General features: G+C 44.0%; 1 protein-coding gene across 2 annotated transcripts; it reads left to right on the forward strand.

Moving 5' to 3' along the window:
* The first annotated feature begins 1,096 nt into the window (after positions 1-1,096).
* Positions 1,097-16,510, forward strand: LOC139369698 (E3 ubiquitin-protein ligase RNF182-like). 2 transcript variants are annotated; one of them, XM_071108956.1, is made up of 2 exons: positions 1,097-1,112; positions 14,704-16,510. In XM_071108956.1, the coding sequence occupies exon 2, from the start codon at positions 15,700-15,702 to the stop codon at positions 16,504-16,506; it is 807 nt and encodes a 268-aa protein (XP_070965057.1). In that variant the 5' UTR covers positions 1,097-1,112; positions 14,704-15,699; the 3' UTR covers positions 16,507-16,510. The 2 variants fall into 2 exon arrangements, with proteins under 2 accessions (XP_070965057.1, XP_070965058.1); XM_071108957.1 differs by lacking the exon at positions 1,097-1,112 and adding an exon at positions 9,612-9,744.
* Positions 16,511-20,817: the final 4,307 nt, after the last annotated feature.

The following is a 20,817-nucleotide window of genomic DNA, read 5'->3' on the forward strand; positions in this document are numbered from 1 at the left end:
ATTGAATAACCATGTAACTGATTATTGGTGAAGACCGTCATGAATATACAATAACTGTCAACTGTTTAAATAGGCACATGTTCAAAGTGGATGGCCTTTGATAATGTCCCGATTTCAATATCTGGGGAATAATCTGATTTTCCCAAGCACATGAATCTCTCACCTGAATCGCCACCATCCTTTACCGTCCGTCATGTCTTGTCCATTTTCCGACCAGTACATTAGCAGCATGAGAGAAGTTTGTACGGGATCTCTCTCCATGCTCACTCCATGTGGACTCATGTTGCACTCCTGAGAGAAATGGCATGAGAGAAAAGTCCGTTGATAGCTTGGACTGGATGCTGTGTACAGGTTAATGGCTCGGACTCAGGTTTGAGGGCGCGAGGCTAAAACTGTTCTTGGTCAAATTAACCCTTCCATGCATCTAGATACCATCTGTGGTCACCTTCACCATAACCTCGAGAGAGGACAGACCAGAACAGTTGAGTTAATGGCATTTCTGATTCAGGAAATCCAGACAAATGATTCACTGTATGACAAACTATTACTCTACCAATATTCTTAGTACAGATTTGTAAGACAAACATCAAAGAGAATAACAAGACACAGTTGAAACCATTTTTTTATTGGCTAATACTCCCCTATCATCTTGGCGGTCTCACCGCAGAGTTACAGGGTCAGGAAGTTAGAGGGCTAATCCTTAGGGAGAAATTCCGACCATCCAGCAGACCCAATCTGGTGAGATTTGTATTGAAGCAAGACAATAACAAAATAAAACAACAACAGCATATAGAACTCCTTATCCTCCTTTGGACACATGACTCACATCATGATTCATGCGTTACAAAAAAACAACAACCCTTCTGATTAAATAAATAATGAACAAATCAGAATAACAAATAAACCCTTAAATCGATAAGGAAATAGACTAGAGACAGATGGCTCTCTCTGTCCTTCTCGTGGTCCGAATCACAGATAGGACTATTGATAAATTATAAACTTCTAATTATTATTATTTAAATCTCACCCAATGTCTCTAGCCTTTCTAGTGAGGATGATCAGGCTTCACCAGAAAGTCAGAACAGAGGCCAGGGGTCATTCAACCCCATTAAGTGAGTATTAAGTGAGTATATTTCCCTTTTCTTTCCCTGTAATGCAGACATATGTGCAGGCAGCACTTGTACAATAGATACTTCAGAAAATGTCATTTGTGTAGCCTTGAAGGTGCATCCTTTCTAACCCGTGAAAAACTCACTAAAACCAAAATAAAAGACCCCACACAATAAATCAAACACAGTATTAATGCCACTAACAAATACTCATAACAGGTGGGTTGTGTGTGGGTGCTGGCGTGTGAGGTAAAACGTATGGTAAAATGGCCTTACTTAATTTGGGCGCTCCCTTAACAGCCGGGAACCTAGATAGTGTATAGTATACAGTCTCAATAACTTTTCTCCTAAGGCACCTGCCTCAGGAAGCCTTTCAAAGGGAGAGATACAGAATCATTGGTAAACATGTAAAAAATAACTTGTTAGCGGACATTCCATCAGTCCTGGAAGAAAGAAAATAAACATGTACTTCGTTTTCACTATGCTACATTTTAGTCAGTCCCAAAAAACGTATAATTCTCAAAATTACTGCATCTTGGGCAGGAAGCATGCGCATCCAGAATCATACTTGAGACACATCAGATAGTTAAGGATTCACATGTGAGGTCATGTGCTAAACAGTGAGTAGTAAAGATGAAGACTAAAAGTGGTTAAAGTAGTAGCCTACAATCAGGAAAAATTCCAGGTAAACAGCAAGTGTCCAGATAAAAATATTTAATAAATATTAGATGACGCTTACTCAAATACACTTGTCTAAATGAATGGGTCATATGAAAGAAATGCTATAACCCCAAGCCACATCTGAATGGGTCTCTATAGAAGGTGTTAACGGTACAATATCAAAAAAAGATATTGTGACTATTTAAAAAATATATATATATAATATGTACAAGAACAATATTCATAACGATATCAGTGAAAGATGAGTGTAACGGAGACGCTGTGAGTCGAGAAGCAGGTGAAACATTTAATAACACAACAAACATGAAACAAGACAACATAACAGTGGCGTTTGCGCATGAACACAGGAAAAATACTGACTGAGGAAGGAACCCAAGGGAGTGACAGATATAGGGGAGAAAATCAGTAAGGTAATGGAGTCCAGTTGAGTATCATGATGATCTGCAGGTGCGCGTAGTGATGGATGCCATGTGTGCGTAATGATGGATATCAGGACCTGTAGTTAGTATACCGGCGATGTCGAATGCCGGAGGGGAGGAGCAGGAGTAGACGTGACAGTACCCCCCCCACCGACGCGCAGCTCCTGCCACAGGATGACACCAGCCAGAGGGACAACCCCGAGGATGAGGAGCAGCCCGGTCTGTGCGGCAAAGGTGGAAATCATAGATAATGTTGGGATCCAGTATATGCTCCACCGGAACACAACACCACTCAGGAACCAGGAACCACCGGCCTGAGAAGGGAGACATGAAAAGAAGGTGAGATACGGTAGTCCCCTCGTTGACCCTCTGGAGAACCTTGAATGGTCCCACAAACCGGGGGCTCAGTTTCTTGCAGGGCAGGCGGAGTGGGAGGTTCCTGGTAGAAAGCCAGACACGATCCCCAGGCTGGAACACAGGGGTCGCACTGCGATAGCGTTCTGCCTGTTCCTTTTGATGGTGGACGGCTTGCTGGATTCTCATGTGACCATCGCTCCACACTTCTTCTGCTTGCCGGAACCACTCATCAACCGCAGGAACGTCGGTTTGGTCCGGGGTCCACAGTGCAAGGGCCCAGAACACACTGCAAGGGGGTCAACCCAGTGGAGGAGTGACATAGTGAGTTCTGGGCATGTCCACTCTCCCTGCCGGTCCTGACAGTGACTCCTCAGGAACCTCCCCAGCTCCAGGTTCATCCTCGCCACCTGCCCATTGGACTGAGGCCGGTACCCAGAAGTGAGGCTGACCGTGACACAGAGCTTCTCAATGAAGGCACTCCATACCCGCGATGTGAATTGGGGGCCACGGTCAGAGACAATGTCCTCCGGGAAGTCCATAATGCTGGAAGACCTGCTGGAAGAGTGCCTCAGTGACCTGGAGAGCAGTAGGAAGACCAGGAAGACCTATAGGGGCGCTGTGTCATTATTGGATAAAAAGACGTGCCCGTTTTAAGCGCAATATTTTGTCACGAAAAGATGCTCGACTATGCATGGAATTGACAGCCTTGGAAAGACACAACTCTGACGTCTCCAAAACTGCAAACATATTATCTGTGCGTGCCCCAGAACTAATGCAACAGGCAAAACCAAGATGAAGTTTCATACAGGAAATGCCCCGGATTCTGAAGGTGCTGTGTTCCAATGTCTCCTTATATGGCTGTGAATGCGCCAGGAATGAGCCTGCGCTTTCTGTCTATTCCCCGAGGTGTCTGCAGCATTGTGACGTGTTTGTAGGCATATCATTGGAAGATTGACCAAAAGAGACTACATTTACCGGTGTCCCGCCCGGTGTCCTGTGTGCGTAATCTGTAGGTCCATGCGCGTTCCATTTCTTCAGAATTGAAAGTAAACTGCCACGATGGATTTTATCGTCGATAGATATGTGAAAAACACCTTGAGGATTGATTCTAAACATCGTTTGCCATGTTTCTGTCGATATTATGGAGTTAATTTGGAAAAAAGTTCGCGTTTTAATTACTTTTTTTTTTTTTCTTACCCAAACATGATGAACCCAAACATCTCCTACACAAATAATATTTTTTGTAAAAACGGAACATTTGCTATCTAACAGAGTCTCCTCATTGAAAACATCTGAAGTTCTTCAAAGGTAAATTATTTTATTTGAATGCTTTTATGGTTTTTGTGGAAAATGTTGCATGCTAAATGCTAGGCTTAATGCAATGCTAGGCTATCAATACTCTTACACAAATGCTTGTTTAGCTATGGTTCAAAAGCATATTTTGAAAATCTGAGATGACAGTGTTGTTAACAAAAGGCTAAGCTTGAGAGCAAATAGATTCATTTCATTTAATTTGCCATTTTCATGAATAGTTAACGTTGTGTTATGCTAATGAGCTTGCTGATAGATTTACACAATCCTGGATACAGGGGTTTTTTCGTAGCTAAACGTGACGCAGAAAACGGAGCGATTTGTCCTAAACAAATAATCTTTCAGGAAAAACTGAACATTTGCTATCTGAGAGTCTCCTCATTGAAAACATCTGAAGTTCTTCAAAGGTAAATGATTTTATTTGAATGCTTTTCTGTTTTTTTGTGTAAATGTTACCTGCTGAATGCTAACGCTAAATGCTACGCTAAATGCTACGTTAGCCATCAATACTGTTCCACAAATGCTTGTTTTGCAATGGTTGAGAAGCATATTTTGAAAATCTGAGATGACAGTGTTGTTAACAAAAGGCTAAGCTTGAGAGCAAATAGATTAATTTCATTTCATTTGCGATTTTCATGAATAGTTAACGTTGTGTTATGCCAATGAGCTTGCTGATAGATTTACACAATCCTGGATACAGGGGTTTTTTCGTAGCTAAACGTGACGCAGAAAACGGAGCGATTTGTCCTAAACAAATCATCTTTCAGGAAAAACTGAACATTTGCTATCTGAGAGTCTCCTCATTGAAAACATCTGAAGTTCTTCAAAGGTAAATTATTTTATTTGAATGCTTTTCTGGTTTTTTGTGTAAATGTTACCTGCTGAATGCTAACGCTAAATGCTACGCTAAATGCTACGTTAGCCATCAATACTGTTCCACAAATGCTTGTTTTGCAATGGATGAGAAGCATATTTTGAAAATCTGAGATGACAGTGTTGTTAACAAAAGGCTAAGCTTGAGAGCAAATAGATTAATTTCATTTCATTTGCGATTTTCATGAATAGTTAACGTTGCGTTATGGTAATGAGCTTGAGTCTGTATTCACGATCCCGGATCCGGGATGGGGAGATCAGAGAAGTTAAACGACATGATTTTGAAAATCTATCCACAACCACCAAAATGGTGGTGAAACCATCAGAGGAGGGGAGATCAGTAACAAAGTCAATGGATAGATGGGACCAGGGATGCTGAGGTGCAGGAAGGGGAAGGAGCTTCCCTGCTGGAGCGTTCCGGGGGATTTGGTTTGGGCACATATGGAACAGGAGTTGACGTAGCAAGTGACATCTTGTGCTAAGGTGAGCCACCAGTATTTCCCAGAGATGGATTGGATAGTGCGAGAAATACATGTATGTCCAGCGACAACAGCTGTGTTTGCCCACAGCCCACAGCCGGACCCTCATCAGCCGGACCCTTATCCCTGTAGGAATGTAAATGCGCTCGGGAGGACAGTTGGATGCGGGCCCCCTCTCCAGAGCCTGGCGGATGTCCACATCTTCATCCCAGGCCACAGGAGCTACAACTCGGGAGGATGGGATTATAGGCGCATTCTGGACAGGACCATCTCCCGAATTGTAGAGGCGGGACAGGGCATCGGCCTTGGTGTTCTTTGAACCTGGGTGATAGGTCAGCGTGAAGTCAAACCTTGTGAAGAAAAAGGCCCACCTTGCTTGGTGTGGATTCAGCCTTCTCGCTGTCCGTATGTCCTCCAGGTTCTGATGGTCAGTGTGAATGACAAATGGTTCCTTGGTGCCCTCCAGCCAGTGTCTCCACTCCTCTAATGCCATCTTCACCGCCAGGAGCTCACGATCACCGACGTCATAATTCCTCTCTGCAGGGGACAGTTTCTTAGAGTAAAAAGCACACGGGTACAACTTCTATGGATTATCCTGTCGTTGAGACAGAACTACCCACACGCCTACCTCTGAAGCGTCCACCTCCACCACAAAGGATATCGTTGGATTTGGATGTTTGAGCAATGGGATGGAGATGGAACATCCCTTGAGTAGACAGAAGTCCTCGTCGGCTGCTGGTCTCCACAACAACCTACGGGGGCCTCCCTTAAGGAGAGAGGACTGGCAACAGAGCTGAAGTTCCTGATGAAATGGCAGTAGAAGTTGGCAAACCCCAAAAACCATTGTTACTTCTGGCGCCGACAGAGATGGCCGCCTCGCTTCGCGTTCCTAGGAAACTATGCAGTGTTTTGTTTTTTTACGTGTTATTTCTTACATTAGTACCCCAGGTCATCTTAGGTTTCATTACATACAGTCGAGAAGAACTACTGAATATAAGATCAGCGTCAACTCACCATCAGTACGACCAAGAATATGTTTTTCGCGACACGGATCCTATGTTCTGCCTTTCACCCAGGACAACGGAATGGATCCCATGCAGCGACCCAAAAAAAACGACTCCGAAAAAGAGGGAAACGAGGCAGTCTTCTGGTCAGACTCCGGAGACGGGCACATTGTGCACCACTCCCTAGCATTCTTCTCGCCAATGTCCAGTCTCTTGACAACAAGGTTGATGAAATCCGAGCAAGGGTAGCATTCCAGAGGAACATCAGAGACTGTAACGTTCTTTGCTTCACGGAAACATGGCTCACTAGAGAGACGCTATCGGAGGCGGTGCAGCCAGCGGGTTTCTCCACGCATCGCGCCGACAGAAACAAACATCTTTCTGGTAAGAAGAGGGGCGGGGGCGTATGCCTTATGGCTAACGAGACATGGTGTGATGAAAGAAACATACAGGAACTCAAATCCTTCTGTTCACCTGATTTAGAATTCCTCACAATCAAATGTAGACCGCATTATCTACCAAGAGAATTCTCTTAGATTATAATCACAGGCGTATATATCCCCCCCCCCCCCCCCCCAAGCAGACACATCGATGGCTCTGAACGAACTTTATTTGACTCTTTGCAAACTGGAATCCATTTATCCGGAGGCTGCATTCATTGTAGCTGGGGATTTTAACAAAGCTAATCTGAAAACAAGACTCCCTAAATTTTATCAGCATATCGTTTGCGCAACCAGGGGTGGAAAAACCTTGGATCATTGTTACTCTAACTTCCGCGACGCATATAAGGCCCTGCCACCACCCTCCTTTCGGAAAAGCTGACCACGACTCACTGTTGATCCCTGCCTACAGACAGAAACTAAAACAAGAGGCTCCCACGCTGAGGTCTGTCCAACGCTGGTCCGACCAAGCTGACTCCACACTCCAAGACTGCTTCCATCACGTGGACTGGGACATGTTTCGTATTGCGTCAGATAACAATATTGACGAATACGCTGATTCGGTGTGCGAGTTCATTAGAACGTGCGTTGAAGATGTCGTTCCCATAGCAACGATTAAAACATTCCCTAACCAGAAACCGTGGATTGATGGCAGCATTCGCGTGAAACTGAAAGTGCGAACCACTGCTTTTAATCAGGGCAAGGTGACTGGTAACATGACCGAATACAAACAGTACAGCTATTCCCTCCGCAAGGCAATCAAACAAGCTAAGCGTCAGTACAGAGACAAAGTAGAATCTCAATTCAACGGCTCAGACACAAGAGGCATGTGGCAGGGTCTACAGTCAATCACAGACTACAAGAAGAAATCCAGCCCAGTCACGGACCAGGATGTCCTGCTCCCAGGCAGACTAAATAACTGTTTTGCCCGCTTTGAGGACAATACAGTGCCACTGACACGGCCTGCAACGAAAACATGCGGACTCTCCTTCACTGCAGCCGAGGTGAGTAAGACATTTAAACGTGTTAACCCTCGCAAGGCTGCAGGCCCAGACGGCATCCCCAGCCGCGCCCTCAGAGCATGCGCAGACCAGCTGGCCGGTGTGTTTACGGACATATTCAATCAATCCCTATACCAGTCTGCTGTTCCCACATGCTTCAAGAGGGCCACCATTGTTCCTGTTCCCAAGAAAGCTAAGGTAACTGAGCTAAACGACTACCGCCCCATAGCACTCACTTCCGTCATCATGAAGTGCTTTGAGAGACTAGTCAAGGACCATATCACCTCCACCCTACCCGACACCCTAGACCCACTCCAATTTGCTTACCGCCCAAATAGGTCCACAGACGATGCAATCTCAACCACACTGCACACTGCCCTAACCCATCTGGAGAAGAGGAATACCTATGTGAGAATGCTGTTCATCGACTACACCTCGGCATTCAACACCATAGTACCCTCCAAGCTCGTCATCAAGCTCGAGACCCTGGGTCTCGACCCCGCCCTGTGCAACTGGGTACTGGACTTCCTGACGGGCCGCCCCCAGGTGGTGAGGGTAGGCAACAACATCTCCACCCCGCTGATCCTCAACACTGGGGCCCCACAAGGGTGCGTTCTGAGCCCTCTCCTGTACTCCCTGTTCACCCACGACTGCGTGGCCACGCACGCCTCCAACTCAATCATCACGTTTGCGGACGACACAACAGTGGTAGGCTTGATTACCAACAACGACGAGACGGCCTACAGGGAGGAGGTGAGGGCCCTCGGAGTGTGGTGTCAAGAAAATAACCTCACACTCAACGTCAACAAAACTAAGGAGATGATTGTGGACTTCAGGAAACAGCAGAGGGAACACCCCCCTATCCACATCGATGGAACAGTAGTGGAGAGGGTAGCAAGTTTTAAGTTCCTCGGCATACACATCACAGACAAACTGAATTGGTCCACTCACACAGACAGCATCGTGAAGAAGGCGCAGCAGCTCCTCTTCAACCTCAGGAGGCTGAAGAAATTCGGTTTGTCACCAAAAGCACTCACAAACTTCTACAGATGCACAATCGAGAGCATCCTGGCGGGCTGTATCACCGCCTGGTACGGCAACTGCTCCGCCCTCAACCGTAAGGCTCTCCAGAGGGTAGTGAGGTCTGCACAACGCATCACCGGGGGCAAACTACCTGCCCTCCAGGACACCTACACCACCCGATGTCACAGGAAGGCCATAAAGATCATCAAGGACATCAACCACCCGAGCCACTGCCTGTTCACCCCGCTATCATCCAGAAGGCGAGGTCAGTACAGGTGCATCAAAGCTGGGACCGAGAGACTGAAAAACAGCTTCTATCTCAAGGCCATCAGACTGTTAAACAGCCACCACTAACATTGAGTGGCTGCTGCCAACACACTGACACTGACTCAACTCCAGCCACTTTAATAATGGGAATTGATGGGAAATGATGCAAATATATCACTAGCCACTTTAAACAATGCTACCTTATATAATGTTACTTATCCTACATTATTCATCTCATATGCATACGTATATACTGTACTCTATATCATCGACTGTATCCTTATGTAATACATGTATCACTAGCCACTTTAACTATGCCACTTTGTTTACATACTCACCTCATGTATATACTGTACTCGATACCATCTACTGTATCCTGCCTATGCTGCTCTGTACCATCACTCATTCATATATCCTTATGTACATATTCTTTATCCCCATACACTGTGTATAAGACAGTAGTTTTGGTATTGTTAGTTAGATTACTTGTTGGTTATTACTGCATTGTCGGAACTAGAAGCACAAGCATTTCGCTACACTCGCATTAACATCTGCTAACCATGTGTATGTGACAAATAAAATTTGATTTGACTTGATAACCCCTTTATGGTATTTGGGACTGGCCATGACTTGATCGCATCTACCTTCTTGTCGTCCATCCTCATTCCCTGGAGGGCTGATTTGGTAGCCTAAGAAGGAGACAGCCCTCTGATGAAATTGGCACATCTCAGCCTTGACCTACAGGTGGTTAGCCAGGAGGCATTCCAGGACTGCTCGAACGTGAGTGATGTGATCCTCCAGGGTAGCCGAGTAGATCAAGATGTCTTCGATATACATGACCACCTGGAGTCCGAGCATGTCCCTAAACACCTTGTTAACTTCACTAGGGTAGGGGGCAGCATTCGGAATTTTGATGAAGCGTCCCAAATTAAACTGCCTGCTACTCAGGCCCAGAAGCTAGATAAGATATGCATATAAATAGTACATTTGGATAGAGAACACTCTAAAGTTTCCAAAACTGTTAAAACAATGTATGTGAGTATAACATAACTGATATGGCAGGCGAAAACCTGAGGAAAATCCAACCAGGAAGTACTATTATTTTGAAAGGCTGTTTTTCCATTGAAAGCCTATCCACCATACAAATACGTAGGACCCCGTACACGATCTCTATGACTTCCTCTACATGTGGCCAGTCTTTAGGCATTGTTTCAGGCTTTTACTCAGAAAAATGAGGGAGATACAGCACTTTCAATGAGTGGACAGTGGAAATTCCCAGACATGAGCCAAGTGCGTGATCGGGACTGCGCCTTTCTTGTTTCTCCTTTCTTCTTATTGACGAAGCTTTTGTCCGGTTGAAATATTATTGATTATTTATGACAAATGACTGTTGAGAGCGCGCATTGTGCCTTTGGATTACTGAACTAAACGCACCACAAAACTGAGGTTTTTGGACATAAAGAGGGACATTATCGAGCAAAACAAACATTTATTGTCTAACATGGAGACCTGGGAGTGCCACCAGATGAAGATCATCAAAGGTAAGTGATTCATTTAATCGCTATTTCTGACTTGTGTGAGCCCTCTCCTTGGCTGGAAAATGGCTGTATGGTTTTCTGTGACTAGGCGCTGACCTAACATAATCGCGTGGTGTGCTTTCGCCGTAAAGCCTTTTTGAAATCGGACACTGTGGTTGGATTTACAAGAAGTTTATCTTTAAATGGTGTATAATGCTTCTGTTTGAGGAATTTAAATTATGGGATTTCTGTTGTTTTAAATTTGGCGCCCTGCAATTTCACTTGGTGTTGTCGAGGTGGGATGCTACTCTCCCACTGGTGCCAGACAGGTTAATGAATACCTGGAACACTGACAGAGCATTGGCTAAGCCAAATGGCATCACCAAGTACTCGTAGTGACCACACATCGTGCTAAACGCAGTCGTCCACTCATCGCCCTCCCGGATACGGATGAGATTGTAAGCACTCCGCAGGTCCAGTTTGGTAATAAACCGGGTCCCGCGGAACTGTCCGATGGCTGCTGGCAACAACCGGAGAGGGTACCGATACATTGTGATAATCTCATTGAGTTCACTGTCGTCAATGCATGGCCACGAAGACGAAACCAGCCGATGCAGGAGAAGTGGTCGTGCGGATAAAACCTTTTTGGAGCCCCTCTTGGATTACATCGCTGAGACCCTCCATGGCGTGGGTCTCAGCCACCGACAGAGTGTAGATGCGTCTGCACAGGGGTGCTGAACCTGCAAGCAGGTCGATGGCACAGTCCCAGGGGCAATGAGGAGGAAGACAGGTGGCACAGGTATTTGAGAATACCTCCCGCAGGTCTTGGTATACCTCCAGGATGTTGGGCTGAAGGGAAACCACAGGACTCTCAACCGACGTGGAACCACATGGGACAGGGAAGCAGGTGCTCCGGAATTCGGGTGACCAGTCTGTGATTCTCATACTCGACCATAAGATGGTAGGGGTTATGGCGTTGAAGCCAAGGGAGGCTAAGAATGATATTGTGAACTGGTGCACTGGTAATGCAGAAGGGGATGTTCTCCTGATGAATGGACTCCACAGTGAGGGTGAGTGGTTGGGTGATGTGTGTGATTTGTTCCAGATCCTAATGGTCAACTATCGAGGGCTTGAACCGGAAAAGGAGAGGAGAGTGGATATGAGATGATATTAAGAGAGGAGACAAGGGTCTGGTCAATAAAGTTTGCCGTGTCTCCCTGGAATCCACTAATGCTGTAGACATAGTACATGAGGGACAGTCAACTAGTGTGAAGGACACCAAAAAGAGCCTAGCAGAAAGTGATTAAAATGGAATACTCAGTGCTGCCCAAGGGGGTGGAAGATCACGTGACCGTCCCTCTGGTCTTGTGGATCCCAGAATCGGAAGTGCCGGACACCCTCCTTGCCCACAGTACAGACAGAGCCCCAGCTGTATCTGTCTGCGGTGGTCCGCCGCGGGGAAGCGTGTGACCCCTACCTCCATGGGTTCAGGCTCTGATCCCGAGTGTTCGCTGAGGGAGGGAGAGATGTACTAACACTCACGAAGTGGGTTATCCAGACGGATGACCATCGCAATGAGTTTGTTTCAAGGTGAGGTCGTCGTCTCGACAGGCCAGTTCGGTCTGGATCTCCTCACGCAGACCTCTTCTGAATAGCATATGAAGCACCAGCTCATTTCATCCACTGGAATGCTGCCACTGTCCGGAACTTGACTCTTCTGTATACCACCCCTACCTTGTCACAACACAACTGTTTGGCTCAAACACATTAAGAAGGAAATAAATTCCCCAAATTTACTTTTAACAAGGCACATCTGTTAATTGGATCGATATGAAAACAGCCAGTGAAAGTGCAGGGCGCCAAATTCAAAACAACAGAAATCCCTCAAACATACAAGTATTTCACACCATTTTAAAGATACACTTCTTGTTAATCCCACCACAGTGTCTGATTTCAAATAGGCTTTACGGCGAAAGCACCACAAACGAGTATGTTAGGTCAGAGCCAAGTCACAGAAAAACACAGCCATTTTTCCAGCCAAAGAGAGGAGTCACAAAAATCAGAAATAGAGATAGAATTAATCACTAACCTTTGATGATCTTCATCCGATGACACTCATAGGACTTCATGTTACATGATACATGTATGTTTGTTCGATAAAGTTCATATTTATATAAAACAATCTCAGTATACATTGGCGCGTTATGTTCACTAGTTCCAAAAACATCCGGTGATTTTGCAGAGAGCCACATCAATTTACAGAAATACTCATCATAAACGTTGATGAAAATATAAGTGTTATACATGGAACTTTAGATACAGTTCTCCTTAATGCAACCGCTGTGTCAGATTTCAAAAAAGCTTTACGGAAAAAGCAAAACATGCAATAATCTGAGTACGGCGCTCAGAGCCCAAACAAGCCAAAAAGATATCCGCCATATTGTGCAGTCAACAGAAGTCAGAAATAACATTATAAATATTCACTTATCTTTGATGATCTTCATCAGATTGCACTCCCAGGAATCCCAGTTCCACAATAAATGTTTGTTTTGTTCGATAATGTCCATCATTTATGTCCAAATAGCTCATTTTATTAGCACGTTTGGTACACAAATCCAAACTCACGAAGCGCGTTCACTAGGAGCAGTTGAAAATCAAAAAGTTCCGTTACAGTCCGTAGAAACATGTCAAACGAAGTATAGAATCAACATTTAGGATGTTTTTAACATAAATCTTCAATAATGTTCCAGCCAGAGAATTCCTTTGCCTGTAGAAATGCAATGGAACAGAGCTCGCTCTCACGAGCACGAGCTCAAGGCATTCTGGCAAACCTCTGACTCATTCCTCTCTCATTTGCCCCCACTTCACAGTAGAAGCATCACAAGTGAAATTTATTGGAACACAGCTTAGCCTTTTGTTAATCACCCTGTCATCTCAGATTTTCTAAATATACTTTACAGCCAACGCTAGACAAACATTTGTGTAAGTTTATCATAGCCTAGCATAGCATTATGCCTTGCTAGCAGCAGGCAAATTTGTCACGGAAATCAGAAAAGCAATCAAATTAAATCGTTTACCTTTGATGAACTTCGGATGTTTTCACTCACGAGACTCCCAACTAGACAGCCAAAGTTCATTTTTTCCCAAAATATTATTTTTGTAGGCGAAATAGCTTTGTTTGTTCTTCACGTTTGGCTGAGAAATCGCCCGGAAATTGCGGTCACCACAACGCCGACAAATATTCCAAATTAGCTCCATAATATCGACAGAAACATGGCAAACGTTGTTTTAGAATCCATCCTCAAGGTGTTTTTCTAATATCTATTCGATAATATATCAGTCGGGACAATTCGTTTTTCACTCTGACCGATTGGAGTAATGGCTACCTCTGTATTTTACACGAGAATCTCTCTCGGAGCCACCATGTGACCACTTACGCAATGTGGCCGCCTATGGCTATTCTTCAACAGAAATGCATAAAACTACGTCACAATGCTGTAGCCACCTTGGGGAATACGTAGAAAGTCTAAGCTCGTTGATGGTACATTCACAGCTGAATAGGGAGTCATTGGAACGCAGAGCTTTCAAAACCTGGGGCACTTCCGGATTGGATTTCTCTCAGGCTTTCGCCTGCAACATCAGTTCTGTTATACTCACAGACAATATATTTACAGTTTTGGAAACGTTAGAGTGTTTTCTATCCAAAGCTGTATGCATATTCTAGCATCTTTTCCTGACAAAATATCCCGTTTAAAACGGGAACTCTTTTTTTCAAAAAATGAAAATACTGCCCCCTAACACCAAGAGGTTTTAACAAGAATTTAAGCTTTCTGTCAATATCAGATATGTCTATGTCCTGGGAAATGTTCTTGTTACTTACAACCTCATGCTAATCGCATTAGCCTACGTTAGCTCAACCGTCCCGTGGAAGGGACACCAATCCCGAAGAAGTTTCACACTTTTTTGGTCACTACATGACTCCATATGTTATTTCATAGTTTGGATGTCTTCACTATTATTCTATAATGTAAAAATTTGATAAAAAAGGAAGAAAAAACCCTTGAATGAGTAGCCGTGTCCAAACTTTTGACTGGTACTTTATGTGCACAGCAGGCAACAGCTTAGACAGCTAGATTGTCCTAGGCCTCTACTGTGTGGTTTTATACTTGTTTTTGATTCCCACATGTTCACTGACAAATATTCCTTTGTGTTCTTTCCACAGAGCAGTGACCGTGCTGCTGTACCAGTGTCCTGAGAATACCAATACTGGCAATACCACTACTCCTCTCTAGCTTGATCGTTCGACAACCACTCACGCAAGATTTCCTGACGGATATAATCCAATTCATCCCTCCATATTTTGGATATTCCGATCGAAACAATAGTGGCACAGACAAATTTGAAAATGGTTCCAGCTCCCTGTCCACTTGTGTATGTTTTCTGTTTACACACTTTACACATCACAGGGACTTTCGAAACCAGTAGGTTCTCTCAGTAAATTGTTGGAATGGTTTTGTCATTGGAAACTCATCTGCAGTTCTGAATTTGTACCAAATCTGCAGACAGACATTGTATGTGCAGGGTAACCATGAGAGCAATGCATTGTATGATAGCAGTAGATAACTGCAAAAGAAGCCCTCTGATCCGAAGTCTGCCTGCACTACGTTAGGGTAGGGACCAGTCCAAACTGGTCTTCCCCAATCCTATGCCCTCAAACACTAATTTAGCACTATACTGTACATCGTTGTGAAAGTAAAACCAATCAGCATGCTCAACTGTACGAACTCAGTTATTCAGGGTATTCAGGACCAGACAAAAATATATATCAGGGCCTGATTGTTCTCTTTGCAACGTAGGTGTCAATATTTGCGAAGTAATACCGTATGTGAATGTATTTTTACTGTGAAAAGGTGTAAAAAAAACTATATTTGTGCCATCATATCAGTGTCTTAAATCATTATTTTTACCCCACTTCTTGTGAGCTATAATGTGGACAATAACAAATAACAGTCTAAAAATAAGATTAACTATCTTCAGACTTGAGAAAAAATCATACAAGTCTTGAATCTGGGACAAAACTATACCGGGCAGCTGCGGTTGAATCAGTGCAGGGTGACGCCTTGGAACATTTAGACTCACCATTCCTGGCTAGCGCTGCTGCATCAGCATCTGCATTCCTGGCAATCTGGGCATTCCGCCCCCCCTTGCCTCTCTCAGGATGAACCAGAATTTGGAGAAGTTGGACTTGGAGACGGACCAGCGCTGCCAGCCTCTGGTCTACACCGTGGAGGAGCTGGAGTGCAAGATTTGCTATAACCGCTACGACACGCGCTCCCGCAAGCCCAAGGTGCTGGGCTGCCTCCACCGCGTCTGCACCAAATGCCTGAAGAAGATTGTGGAGAACTCGTCCCCCAGCATCGTCAGCTGCCCCTTCTGTCGGCACGAGACGCACGTGCCCTACGAGGAGATCTGGCTGCTGCAGGACGACAGCAACATCCTGGCCATCCTCACCTATCAGGACCGGGCCAGGAAGAGTGGCGGTTCCATCACCCCTGGCGGGGAGGTACTGCTGACCCCAAGCAGCCTGAGCGGAGGTGGAGGGGACGGCTGTGGTGGTGATTCTGGGGGTGACTGCGTCACAACCGGCGAACAGTCGCATAGCTCCTCCGACTGCCTGGTCATCACCATCATGGAGGTGCCGGGCGAATCGCAGTCATCGGACTCCATGAGCATGCTCAATATGGTGCGCCTGTACCGGCCCGCAAGCCTGGCCTCGCTGCCCTGCAACATGCCCTTGCAGAAGTGCGGCGCTTGGACCTCGCGCAACTTTCCCAGCTTCCTAATCGGTGTCCTGTGTCTGGTCTTCTTCTCGTCGCTGCCGCTGGGCATCTACCTGCTGATGATCCAGCAGCTCACCCTGGGCGTCATCCTGGTCAGCCTGGTGCCCTCCACCCTAGTTCTGTGTGTGTTCTACGGCTTCTGTCAATGCCTTTGCCATGAGATCATGCAGTCCATAGCTACATAGTCACGTCCCCACTTTACTCCCCTCCCCTACTCAACCCCCTAATACCAATATATGTCTACCTGTGGACATGACATAGCGAGACCTGTAATAGACCAAACCAAATCACCGATGCATATCTACAGTGCTGTGAAAAAGTATTTCTTACCCTTTCTGATTTAACCCTACTTTTGCATATTTTTGATACTGAATGTTATCAGATCTACAACCAAAACCTAACACTACATAAAGGGAACCTGAGTGAACAAATACCACACAACAATTACATATTTATTTCATAAACAAAGTAATTGCCCCTTTACACTCAATAACTGGTCGTGCCACCTTTAGCAGCAATGACTCCAACCAAACGCTTCTTGTAGTTGGTGATCAGTTTCTCACATCGCTGTGGAGGAATTTTGGCCCACTCTTCCATGCAGAACTGCTGTAACTCCGCGACATATGTGGGTTTTCTAGCATGAACTGCTCTTTCCAAGTCCTGCCACATCTAAATTGGGATTAGGTCTGGGCTTTGACTAGGTCATTCCAAAACTTCAAATGTATTGCTTTTAGCCATTTTCATGTAGATTTGATTGTGTGTTTTGGATCATTGTCTTGTCCCATGGCCCAGCTGCTCTTCAGCTTCAGCTCACAGACAGATGGCCTGACATTCTCCTGTAGAATGATCTGATACAGAACAGAATTCATGGTTCCTTCTTTTAAGGCCAGGTCCTGACGCAGCAAAGCATCCCCAAACCATCACACTAACACTAGCATGCTTGGCCATTGGTATGAGGTTCTTACGGTGGAATGCAGTGTTGGGTTTTTGCCAGGCATAATTGGACCCATGTCGTCCAAATAGTTGACTCAAGTTTGCCAAAAAGCACCTGGAAGCACTTGGATGATCAAGACTCTTGGAATAATGTTCTATGGACAGATGATTCAAAAGTGTAAAGGGGCAAATACTTTTTCACTGCACTGTATATCCCCTCTCCTTTGTAAAATACACCCCTACCCACCACTTTCTTTCTTATTTCCCACTTCAGATAATACCAGCACTAAAACAAACATTTCTGAGTGACCACTTGGATTTGGATGTAGGGCTTTCCACTGGAACATTTGAGACAAGCCAACCTGTGCAACGCCCACGGCCTGATGAATGGTTTTCTAATTACACAGCTCAACCTGCATCAGATTGCTGTTGTTTGTGTGCATACGGCTCACCAGAATGGGTTTTAGTTATTGTGACGATCACTAAACTGTATTGTTAAAAAATAATACGACCCTCTCATGTTCTACTATGGCAATGACTGCACAGACACTGTTAACCTTATCGTGGTAGAATACCTATCTGCTCGACCTATGGGCAACAGACTATGAAAACCCATAGTTTTAAGGATGTATTCAGACATACAGCACAGACTCCATGTATACTGTTGAAGTTCCTAGTTGCCTTTGTGAGGCATGTCTGTCTGTGACCCTGCAGTAACTTATCGTTGTAATTTGAACTTGTCTGTGTTATTGCATTTGGAATGGACAAACCGCCTAACGCCTAAACTGTTACTAGATATTTCAATAAAGACTCAAGACACTTTTGTAATCTTTGCCATTCTTTTTTACATTTCTCCCATAGCCCACACTTCATGGGCAACTATTCAACCTGCAGTTTTAATAGGCTACAATCACATTCCTTGTAATTAAAAGTAAGTATTATGTAAAAAGCAACAGAACAATGATCCAATATATGTTGGTTCTTGCTTCATTTATTTAGACATGGAAGACGACATACATTGCTTTAATTAAACTACCATCAGGAGACTGGAGAAATCCAAATATTATCCCACAATATATGTAGCTGTTTATGCAGAAGAATTACCCCCAGTGAAAAGTGTACCATTTGGGGATGTGTGAAACACTGGATTCAGTTCCAGCCCCAAAGACACATTTTGCTAAATTCCTGACATTTTGCAAAACTCAATGAGCTAATTTTTGTGACCTTGCCAAATGGAAACACCCCTGTGGCATCGAAGGACCTCAGCCCTTCAAAGCTTTTAGTTAGCTATCACTGGAGCGCAACTTGAAGCAATACCTGTCTGGCACGATCAAATTATAAGAAACCTCACATAGCATTAGAACTTAGAAATAGCTTTAATCAACCACCATAAAAATGTTAGCTAGAACCACACAATTTGTACTGAACCCGTGGGCTAGTGGTAACACTCCCAGGCTTTTAGATTATGTCAACCTTGGAGACCGGGGTTCGTTCTCCGTGTCCATCCTTTCTACTCTCCTTTCTTGATCTTTCTACCTTTACGTTACAACCTTTTACTATTTCAATTAAACACTTTCCAAAAACACAATTTTAGATTTGATTAGGGAAGCATAATGAACCTCTGTCTAAAGTTGAGGCAAACAGACGAAGAGTTTCATTCCACGCTATGTATCCGTTTTTCAGAAATGTTGGTAAATTAGCTATTTTTAGTTAAAGATTGGTGTTTTTTTACTATCTAATCATGGCATGGCAGACATGTTCAATGACAGACATGTATTTGTTTAAAATCTATTACTTGATGGTTTAATTTCAGAGAGACAAATAACCATGTTGTTTTATTGCAAAATGCTATATATCCGCCTCACTCAGTGAAATAAGTAGTACTGCTGGTAAGTAAGCGCATTCATCTTAAGATAGCTTGTTGAGAGATAACCACGTATCACAGTCCAATATACAGGATACGAACATTCCATTCCAGCTTAACAATGGCTTGAAAAAGTATTCAGATTTCTTCACATTTTGTTGTGTTACAAAGTATGATTAAAATGGTTTTAATTGTAAAAAAAATGGTCAACAATCTATACAAAATACTCAGTAATGTCAGTGGAAGAAATCGTTTTTTATTAGTATTAACATACATTTAATAAATAAAATATAATTGTTGCCTATGTATTCACACCCCAGATACCATACATGTTAAAAACCAAATTTAACAGCAATTACAGCTGATAAACTTCCTGGTTAAGTGTAACCTTTGCACACCTGGATTGTGAAATATTTTCCTTTTATTCTTGAAAAATTCTTCAAGCTATGTCAAGATGTTGGGGATCATGGCTAGACAGCCATATTTCAAGCCGATTTAAGTCAAAACTGTAACTTGGCCACTTAGGAACATTCACTGTCTTCTTGGTAAGCAACTCCAGTGCTGAAGGGTGAATTCATCTTCCAGTGTCTGGTTTAAAGGAGATTGAAGAAGGTTTTGCTCTAGGATTTTGCCTGTGCCCATTTCTTTTTATCCTGAAAACTCCCCAGTAATTTTCCAATGTCAAGCATATCCATACCATGATGCAACCACCACCATTCTTGAAAATAAGGAAGCAGTTACTCAGTGTTGTTGTGTTGGATTTGCTACAAACATAGGGCTTTGCATTTAGACCAAGTGTATTCCTTTGACATGTTTTCTTTTGTGTTATTACTTTAGTGTCACGACTTCTGCCGAAGTCGTTGCCTCTCCTTGTTCGGGCGGTGCTCGGCGTTCGACGTCACCGGTCTTCTAGCCATCATTGATCCATTTTTCATTTTCCATTGGTTTTGTCTTGTCTTCCCACACACCTGTTTTCAATCCCATTCATTACCTGTTGTGTATTTAACCCTCTGTTTCCCCTCATGTCTTTGTCAGAGATGGTTTATTGTCAGTGTAGTGTTTTTTTTGTATAGGTGCGCGACGGGTCTTCGTACCCATATTTGTTTATATGCATTTTTCTTATTAGTGTTATGGAGCATGTTACTGGGACATTTATTAAAAGACTCCATTTTACACTCCGTTTGACTCTCCTGCGCCTGACTTCCCTGCCACCTATACACATATCTCTGACATTTAGTGCCTTGTTGTTTTGGAATATTTGTATTTTCACTCCAATGATGTTGATCCATCCTTAGTTCTCTTCCATCACAATCATTGAACCCTATAGCTGTTTTAAAATCAACAATGGCCTCATGGTAACATCCCTGAGAAGTTTCATTCTTGTCCTGCAGCTCAGTTCAGGAGGATAACTGTATATTTGGGGTGTCTGGGTGGTTTAATAGATAATGCACAGCATAATTATTAACTAGACCATGCTTTAAGAGATATACAATGTCTGATTTGTTATCGTTACCCATCTACCAATCACTGCCCTTTTTTACGAGACTTTTAAAAAGCTCCCTGGTCTTTGTAGTTGAATCTGTCATTGAAATTCAGTACTGAGGGACCTTACAGAGGTTGTATGTATGCGGGACATAAGAAGGGTTAGTCAGCCTAGTGGTTAGAGCGTTGGGCCAGTAACCAAAAGGTTTCTGGGTTG

Source organism: Oncorhynchus clarkii, chromosome 17 (genome assembly GCF_045791955.1).
Source record: "Oncorhynchus clarkii lewisi isolate Uvic-CL-2024 chromosome 17, UVic_Ocla_1.0, whole genome shotgun sequence".
NCBI lineage: Eukaryota > Metazoa > Chordata > Actinopteri > Salmoniformes > Salmonidae > Oncorhynchus > Oncorhynchus clarkii.

Bases quoted from the DNA above. Each gene is read 5' to 3' on its own strand.
- LOC139369698 (XM_071108956.1), top strand. From the start codon at position 15,700: ATGAACCAGAATTTGGAGAAGTTGGACTTGGAGACGGACCAGCGCTGC.